The sequence below is a fragment of the Mesitornis unicolor genome, unplaced genomic scaffold (genome assembly GCF_000695765.1).
Source record: "Mesitornis unicolor isolate BGI_N332 unplaced genomic scaffold, ASM69576v1 scaffold31469, whole genome shotgun sequence".
NCBI classification, from domain to species: Eukaryota; Metazoa; Chordata; class Aves; order Mesitornithiformes; family Mesitornithidae; genus Mesitornis; species Mesitornis unicolor.
Window position 1 is genome coordinate 1 of NW_010205874.1, and position 8,469 is coordinate 8,469.

General features: G+C 53.4%; 1 protein-coding gene across 1 annotated transcript; it reads left to right on the top strand.

The window, feature by feature from the left end:
- The first annotated feature begins 1,765 nt into the window (after positions 1–1,765).
- LOC104546233 (glucocorticoid receptor-like) lies at positions 1,766–2,975 on the top strand. Its single transcript, XM_010191572.1, has one exon. The coding sequence runs from the start codon at positions 1,766–1,768 to the stop codon at positions 2,945–2,947; it is 1,182 nt and encodes a 393-aa protein (XP_010189874.1). The 3' UTR covers positions 2,948–2,975.
- The last annotated feature ends 5,494 nt before the right edge of the window (positions 2,976–8,469 follow it).

Genomic DNA, 8,469 nt, shown 5'->3' on the forward strand with positions numbered 1-8,469 from the left:
GGGGGCGAGGAAGGGGGCGAGGGGCGAGGAGGGGGGAGCCGAGCCCGGAGCGCAGCCTTGCAGCCATGGGCTGGTCTTATTTTGCAGAAGTGGGTGTGCCAGGGAGACAGCTCAACAGGTCTCGACACATTTCTCTGAAAACTATACTTAGCAAAGGAGAATTTAATGTAATCCAGCAGTTTTAAGTATTGGCAGTTTTTTTCCTCCTTTGGGCAGACTCTCAGAGTCTGAATTTTGACACGTTTCCTACGCTGGATGCTTTGCTGCTTTCTTTTTCTTTTTAATCCGACGTTGGGGAAATTGTCAAACAAAATAACAACATTTTTCCTCCCCTTCACGTTAAAAAAAAAAAAGAAAAAAAGGCAAAACTGTGGGTAGACAGATGCAGTTATTTTTCCCGACTCTGTTGTGGTGTCCACCTTAAACGGCCCAGCAGTATTTCCCTGCTGTTTGCAATCCGTGAGATGATTTTGGGGGCCCGGGTGACAAGGGGCTGGTGGCAGCGTGGCCGTGACCCAGGAGACCCAGCGAGCACGGGTGAGGGACCCCGTACCCAAATCGGCCGTGCCAAGCGGTGTCCAAGGGCCAAGAAGAGCTTTGGCGTTGAGCTGCCCTGCTCCGGACGCCTTCGCCCAGGCCAAAGCTCGCTGGGGCCACCTTAAAATTTATACACGTGGGGACTTCTTGTTGATCGCAGCCTTAACTTTGGCACACAGAAAACAGCAGCGCTGGTCGCGGTCTGGAGAAAATGGGCGGCGGGGCTGGCGGGTTTATAATTAAGACGACCGTAAAGTTGTTGTGAGCGCGCTCGGGTGGCTCTGTTTAATGGGTAATTCTGTGGCCAGGCTTCGGCTTGGGCATTTACGGGCTGGGGGGCAGCGAGAGCTGAGCGCTGTTTGCCGTAGACAGACAGCGTAGAAAGTTTGCCCAAGAATTTACAGTTATTCTCCAAATATTTATGCTCTGTGCTGAAAACAAATGTGGTAAATACAAACAGATGAAACTTAGGAGGTTGTTTTTCAGCGTTAGATGTGTCTGGAGAATGATCATGAGCTGTTAAAGTGTTGGAAGCTAATAAAAACCCCCTATTTTTAGTTAGCTTTTATTTATAAATTAGAGATTTATTTAAAGAATGGAGTGTATTTTGGGATTCATGAGCTGTATTTTAAGCTGAACCTATGCAAAGACAGCAGAATTCCTGTTTTGTGGTGCAGCTCCCGGCCATAAGAAGCCACAGAGATTTCGGCTGTCGTGTTTGCGAGGCGGCTCGGAGGCTTTGGTGCCTGTGGTGGGTGATGGTACCGAGCCTGCAGGGAGAGGGAACTGGCGAGTGTCCTCCTCCCCTGCCCAAGATGTAGTTAAATACCTTCCAAAATCTTGCAGTTTGGGCGCTGTAACAAATCTCACGCTTCCCTCCTTGCCAGGAGGGGTGGCAGAGCTGGAGAGTGCTCGGAAGACGGCTGGTGCTGTTGCATGCAGGCAGACTTATCGCTCCGTCCAGGTTTAGCAAAGCTTTGAGAAATACACTTCCTTGTTACCAGTCAGAAATAAAACCAGGCAGACAAATAACCCAGCGCGGGGGGTTGAGGACGCTGCCACGCGTCTCTTCGTCGCTCCGTTTGCCGCGTGTTTATTCTGAGCAGCTAAACCAGGTTCGCCAGGCTAATGATTTAGAGTATTTTTTTTTCTTTAAAGCTGTTATTAAAATACCCTCGCCGCGCTAACTTTGACCGCCTCTGATCTTTTTATAGCTGATGTTGGAGTAATGGAGTCCAAAGAATTGCTGAACTCGTCGGATCCGGACGACGCGAGGAAGAATGCGCTCCTCGGTACCAAAGCGGGGCTGGTGATGGACTTTCACCCACCCCTCAGGGGTGGAGCTACTGCACCAGCCCCTGTGTCTACATCTCCCCTGCCCGCGCCCTCGCAGTCAGGTTCCAGCCAGCCGCCCGCTTTGGCCGACTTTCCGAAGGGGTTAGCAAACAATGTGCCTCAGCCAGACCTGTCCAAGGCGGTGTCGCTCTCGATGGGACTGTACATGGGGGAGACGGACGCAAAAGTGATGGGCAACGACCTGGGATTTTCGCAGCAGGGCCAGATCGGCATCTCCGCCGGGGAAACGGACTTCAGGCTCCTGGAGGAGAGCATCGCCAGCTTGAACAAGTCCTCCGGCCTGGCCGAGGACGCCAAGGGAGCGGCGTCTTCTGCCGAGGTGCCGCTGGAGCCGGATTTCCCGGGCATGGCCGGCCGCGGCGTCCCGCTGGAGTCAGGGCCTGCGGTCCAAAGCCAGGTCGGCTCCAACGGCGGCAACTTGAAGTTATTCTCTGAAGACCAAAGCACCCTGGATATCCTCCAGGATTTGGAGTTGCCGCCGGTGTCGCCGGGCAAGGAGCCCAACGGGAGCCCGTGGCGGCTCGACCCCCTGCTGGATGACGGGGGCTTGCTGTCCCCTATATCTGCAGATGATGCCTTCCTCCTGGAAGGGAACCTGGGCGAAGACTGCAAGCCTCCTATTTTAGCTGACACTAAGCCTAAAATTAACGACCGCGGTGACCTTTTACCCAGTTCCAAAATGCCAATGCCTCAAGTGAAAACGGAAAAGGAAGACTTCATTGAACTCTGTACTCCTGGCATAAAGCAAGAAAACATGGGCCCAATTTACTGTCAGGCCAGCTTCTCGCGGTCTAATCTGCTGGGCACCAAGGTCTCGGCCATATCCATCCACGGCGTCAGCACCTCTGGGGGACAGATGTACCACTATGATTTAAATACTGCGTCGCTCTCTCAGCAGCAGGATCAGAAACCCATTTTTAATATCATTCCATCTCTTCCTGCCGCCTCCGAAAATTGGAATAGATGCCAGGGATCGGGGGATGAGGCGCTGGCTCCTTTGGGAACGCTCAGCCTCTCTGGCAGACCTGCTTTCTCTAATGGCTACTCAAGGTAATTCGGTTTTGCTGCTCTTTATTAAAACACCGCAGACAGGTTGAGCGCGGCTGCTCGCGTGCTGGTTTGTGGGGTTGTTTTTTCCTTTCGAAGTCACTCATTTCTCTTCCGTTTGCCTTGTGGCTGCCTGCTCAGACGTCGCCGGCGTGCGTTTATTCCTCAGGATGATAGTGGCTTTAACTGAGGAGTGGCATTAAAGGGAAGGAGAGAGGAGGGCAGCTGGCATGCCTTAAAGAGAAAGGAAAGGGAAAATTCTAAGCTACAGCCGAGAGGGAGAACGGAGTAGGTGGTAAAGGGTCCGTACAAACAGCGGCACAGGAGGAAGCATTTCAGTGTATGCAGGAGCTGCTTCATCCCCAAGGGTTGGAGGATCAATCGCTGCTCGGTGTTTTTTGTTGTTGGGGTGATTTTTATTTTCCTTCCTCGCGTAACTTCAGCGTTCCGCACAAAAATAACTTGGTTGCTGGGTAAATCTCTAGGGTTGCGTTTAAGCTGAGCTGGAGTTTTAGCTTTGCTCGGTGTTGCATTTGCCTTACATGGCCAAGGAGATTCCGGGTGGGAAATACTCAGCAGTCCGGTTGATAACTGCGGTCGAAGAGATAAGGGTATTTGCAGTACGGTTCAGGCGTACCTGGGGTTTAACTCTCAGACGGAGCTGGAGGAGGGCTTGCGTGCGGGGGTTTTCTGGTTTTCCTTGGCTCTCTGTTGACAGGCTCGGTGCTGGTGCAGAACGAGGGGTTTGCCGGGTTTCCGTGCAGAAAGAATAGGTAGAAAATAGCTAGAAAACAGAAAATGGCTCTTCCAGTCCCTCTACATCAACCAGCAGTTGCAGGGTTCAAATGAAGTCTGGATTTTAACTTGGTTTTGGCCTGCGCCCGTTGGTCCCAGAGCGCAGTCCCGGGGCTCTCCCTGCGCGGCGTCCGCTCCGCTTTCCCACGGTCGGGATGAGGTGTGCGGGGATTTCGGCTTTGTTCGGGAGGGCGGCTTTGAGCCGTTCTGCGCTTCTGCCGTGGGTTTTGGTTTCTGTGCCGGAAATGCGCTTTGTTTTCAAAGCAGTTTGTGATGTAAGGAACCCAGAAGGGAAAACGGGAATTTGCGGATGAATTCCACTCTGGTGTGTGAATATTGAACGTGCCTTACCTTTTACTTTGGCCGAGCGGAAATCCTTTGTGCTCGCCTTGCTCACAGTCAGCCCAACTTCTGCCTTGTTTTTAGCATCTTTCGTGGGGGTTTTCTGGGGTTTTTTATTCGCCGTATCTTTAATGGCAGCCATTATAAAATCTGTATCAAAGCAGACCTATTTCTGGGGCTGGGGAGGTGAATTTCAGCAAGCAGATTCCTCACAGATAACGGAGACATCACTTTTGAGAACGCTTCTGGAAAGTTCACGCCCTGTTTCTATTTCGCAGCCCTGTTTAGGTGGACGCCTTCATGGGTGCATGGCTCACGTGGAGCTGTTTGGCCTTTGGGGGCTTTTGTGGACGCCCGTTTCACACCCTGTGTTTGATAACGTGGGGATGAAGAACCCGCTGAAGATCCTGGTGCGGGCAGGTCCCGTGGAGGGAGGAGCAGAGCGGTGCTCAGTGTTGCTGTGCTGTCCTGGAGCCGTTTTGGGCAGCGGCGGCGGTGTTTGGGCAGCGCCCTCCTCCTCAGCACCCTCCTCAGCACCGCGGGGGACCCAGCCTGCGGCCCTGGGCAGCGTGAACCACGCGGGGCCGCGGCCGCCGAGGCTCCTCTTCCTGCAGCAGTGTCTTGTTTTATTGCTTTTTATTTCCCCCCTTCATTTAAGGGCTGTGTAAAGAATTTTGGGGTGGCTCCTAGTTGAGTTGCGTATAAGAAGTCAAAGCTGTTCTTCCTTCCCAGGGGTTTTTACACACTGCAACTGCCGGGTCCAGTTCTAAAATTGGGTTTGCTTTATTCTTTTTTTCCCCCATAGAACAGAGGCAACTCCATTTTGGTTTTGAGCTGTTTGAGGCAGTAATGAGCCCTGGTTTGGAGCAGGAATTCTCCTTCTTCCTGAACCGTGTCAGAAGTGTTTGGTCCTGGCTGGGTTTGTTTCAGGGGATCCTGGATGTGTTTGTTTATTTGCAGAAGGTTTGGCAGCACTGGCGTTTGTTTCACAGACAAAGCGAGGGCCGCTTGGGGTTGGGTTTTGGGGGTTTTTACTTGCGGGTACCGATTGGGTGGCGTGAGGGCTGGGATATCGAGGATTCAGAGTTGCTAAATTTCAATTTCCAGCAGGAAATACTTCTTGGTGTTGGTGAATTTGACTATTCATAAAATACTAATGATGTATTAAACGGGGGGAAGAGAAGCTGCTGTGCTGCCCTGGCGTCCGGGCAGCGGGAAGCACGCGGTGTCTCCTTACAGACACACGGTCTTGAACGGATGTCATGCGATTTTGGGGTGATTTTGCGTCCGAGGCCAGCACAGCGCGCTGCCTTTAGCGAGAGGTGCCAACCAGCACTGAGCAGAGCGATCCACGTCCTGGGAACGGCAGGAGGTGCTCTGAAGTGAAGCAGGACGTGAGCGTCAGAAGCGCGCTGGATGCGCACGGCCTGCGGTGGCCGATGAATCGCTGACTGCACTGGGGGCTGTGGAGGACCCTCACTCTGCTGGTGCTGCTGTGCAGAACCTGGAGCTGCACGTCTGCACCCCAAATTCCTCAGGACGGCTTCATTTTGGGGTCGATCTGGAGCCAGCGAGCTGCGATGGATCCCAGTGGAGCACACAAGGGGGGATAGGATGAGAGGGAGGAGAAAAGCAGGTTAACGGAGGCGTTTTGCCCTAAATTTCCTTTAGCAGAAGAAGTGAAGCAGTGGTTGGCACAGGCCGAAAGCATTTGGTAAAGGCTTCGCTGCAGAATTAGGAGGTCTGATGGTGTCTGTCTCTGATGGGATATTATTTGATTTATCGCACAGACGCCAGCGAAAACTGCTAAGTTTCAAGGAAATGGTTTTAGCAACGCGCACTTGTAGTGCTCCTGCGTGGCAGATGCATTAAATCCATCGCTCGTCTCTGTTTTCCCCCGACTTCCTGGAGATGTGGCTCGTTTTGGGGGAGCGAGGAGCCTTTCTGCGCAGCCAGAGCTCACCAGAGCGGGCCCCTTGGCAGCGCGGCGGCGGCTCCTGTTACATGGAAATCGCTGCGAGCGCTTCAGCGGGTGGGGGATAAGGACCATTAAGGGAGTTTAGGAAAGGGCAAGAGCCCAGAGGAGCCGTGAAGGAGGAGCATCTGGAAGGGGGAAGAGGGTTTTTTGGCCGGTCGCGGCCCAAAGCCGTGCTTGCAGCAGTGACCTTTCTGCTGTCGCTTTAACTGGGAGGATTCTGGGGACGTGTTACTCGAAGGAAAGAGGGGGAAATAGCGGTTGTTTTTTGGGAGCAGTAAAGGTCAGCTGTCCGTCTGTCTTGCCACCGTGTTTCGGGCTGGATTTTGGCCAGGGCCGGTGGCTTGGCAGGGCTGGACGCAGCACTCGAAGCGCTGCCTGACTCAGCGGTGGACGGCACACACGGAAATGCCTCTCTTCGTGGTTCTCTTTGGGTACGAGACCCAGCCTGGTTATCTGGAGGGACATCAGTGGTGCGTGTTGGGGTTTGTCAGCTTGATGTAAATGCTGTGCTCGGGGTTTGAGTCCTGGAAACACACAACCAGAAAACCCCAATGATTTTGGCAGAGAGGGGTGAATGGGGAACGTCTGTAGGGCGCTGTGGGAAGGCAGGGGTAAAGGACAGGTCATGCAGGTACCCCGCTCTCCCCAGTTGTAGCTGATCCCCATAGGCGAGTCCAGCCCAAATAGTTAATTTCTGCTGATTTATTTCCCCCTGATGTTTAAACCCAGCTTATAAAATAGAAGTGGGTTTGTTGCCCGTTGCATTCTTTTCTCCCTCTGCAACGGTTGAACCCCATTGTGCTCTTGCGCTGGCAGCGAAAACAAAACCAGAGTTGAACCAGCTCTGCTCGCGGATCCTCGTCAATGTGAAGCGGGCGCATTGCACAACTCCACGTCGTCTCTTTACTGTGCTAAAGATGATTTACGCTGCAAGCTGTCTTGGGATGCAGATGCCACTGCTTGCTCTGCCTGTTGCTGCTCGCCGCGGTGACGAGCGAGTGCCTGACTGCTCCGTGCGTGTGTGGCACTGCGAACTGCCGTTCCTTCTGCTCTAAAAGGCTGCCAGTCCTCCTCTCCTCCCAGGTCCCCTTTCGTAGCCACCACCTCTGGTTCTGTGTTAATTTTTTTGGTAAGTCGCCTGACTTCAAGTAGTGCAGATCGCAGAGGAAGAGCCTGGCGCTGCTGCGGTGGATGTGGCGCTTAGGGCAAGGGTTGCCTGGTTGTTACGCTCGGAAAATTGGGCGTTGCTCTGCTTCCCACTCCAGGCCCGGTATCTGTCAGCGGTGGCAATGCTTGACCTGGTGGGGTTTTGGGGCAGGCGCCGCTGCTGTGCGGTTGGCGCGATGGGGAAGGCGCCGCTCAGCGGAGCTCTGCTCTACTGGGGTGGCTGCAGAGATTTCAACTGCGCTCCTTTACGTTTTCTTTCTCGTTGATGTGCATCAAGGAGGAACGCTTCTTATCCCCTTATCTGTTGTAAGCCGGTCATAAAAAAAAAGCTGATAGATAGTTTATTACTGTTGTTAGGTTTTTTTAGTAGCCTCCGTGCTTCCTTTTGGAGCAGTGAGGATCCAGCTCGGCCCTGCAGAGCCAGCTGGGATTTGGAGCCTTTTCCTTGGGCCGTGTTGTCAAATCAATCCCTTTGCCATGGGTCCGAGGAGCGGCCGTTCCCACCCCGCTGTGTGCTGGGACCAGCGGCTGCTCCACAAGCGGTACCAGAGGAGAGAGTGCTCAGCAGTGAGCCTGGGAGCACGTGCACGTCTGTTTCTGGATGCAGCTTTTCTCTTCCCAACCCTGGCCTGTGGAATATCACGGCCCCAGCCATATCTACCTTCATTTTTGGGAGGTGAGGGCATCACTGTAGCTGTAGCTCGACATACCCATTCTGCAGTGGTCCTAGCGTCGTTATTCTTGAGAGGACTCGCGTACCGACAAAGTGCTGTGTTCAGCCCAAGTTACAAGCGCTGGGAAAAGCTTTGCAGAGCTGTAGTTATCTGGGGTTTGTGTTACCAGAATAACTGGAAGCGTGTCACCTCTGGCACACAGGAGAGGACTCTAAATTGCATTTATAAGATGATAACCTCTGCCTGTTGTGAGAAGCAGCCGTGTGTGCACCAAGGCAGCTGTGGAAACACGCTGCAGTGTGCAGCTCGGCCTGTTCAGCTCCCTTTGGTTTGTAGGCTTTGTCTCCCGGCGTGCACACATTTTAATCTTATTTACTCGCGTGTTAGCGGGCTGCATTGTTGCGTACGCAGATGATCCGTGGTGTTCTCATGACAGCGGTTTTCCGACCGATTTGCTGTAGGATAATACCCATTGATAGTAGTACAGCCTCTGCTGAAACAGCCCAGACCCTCGTGGAGCGGGAGTCAGCGCTGTCCTGTGTCAGCGGATGGGCTCACCCCTGGGACGGCCGC

Bases quoted from the DNA above. Each gene is read 5' to 3' on its own strand.
- LOC104546233 (XM_010191572.1), top strand. From the start codon at position 1,766: ATGGAGTCCAAAGAATTGCTGAACTCGTCGGATCCGGACGACGCGAGG.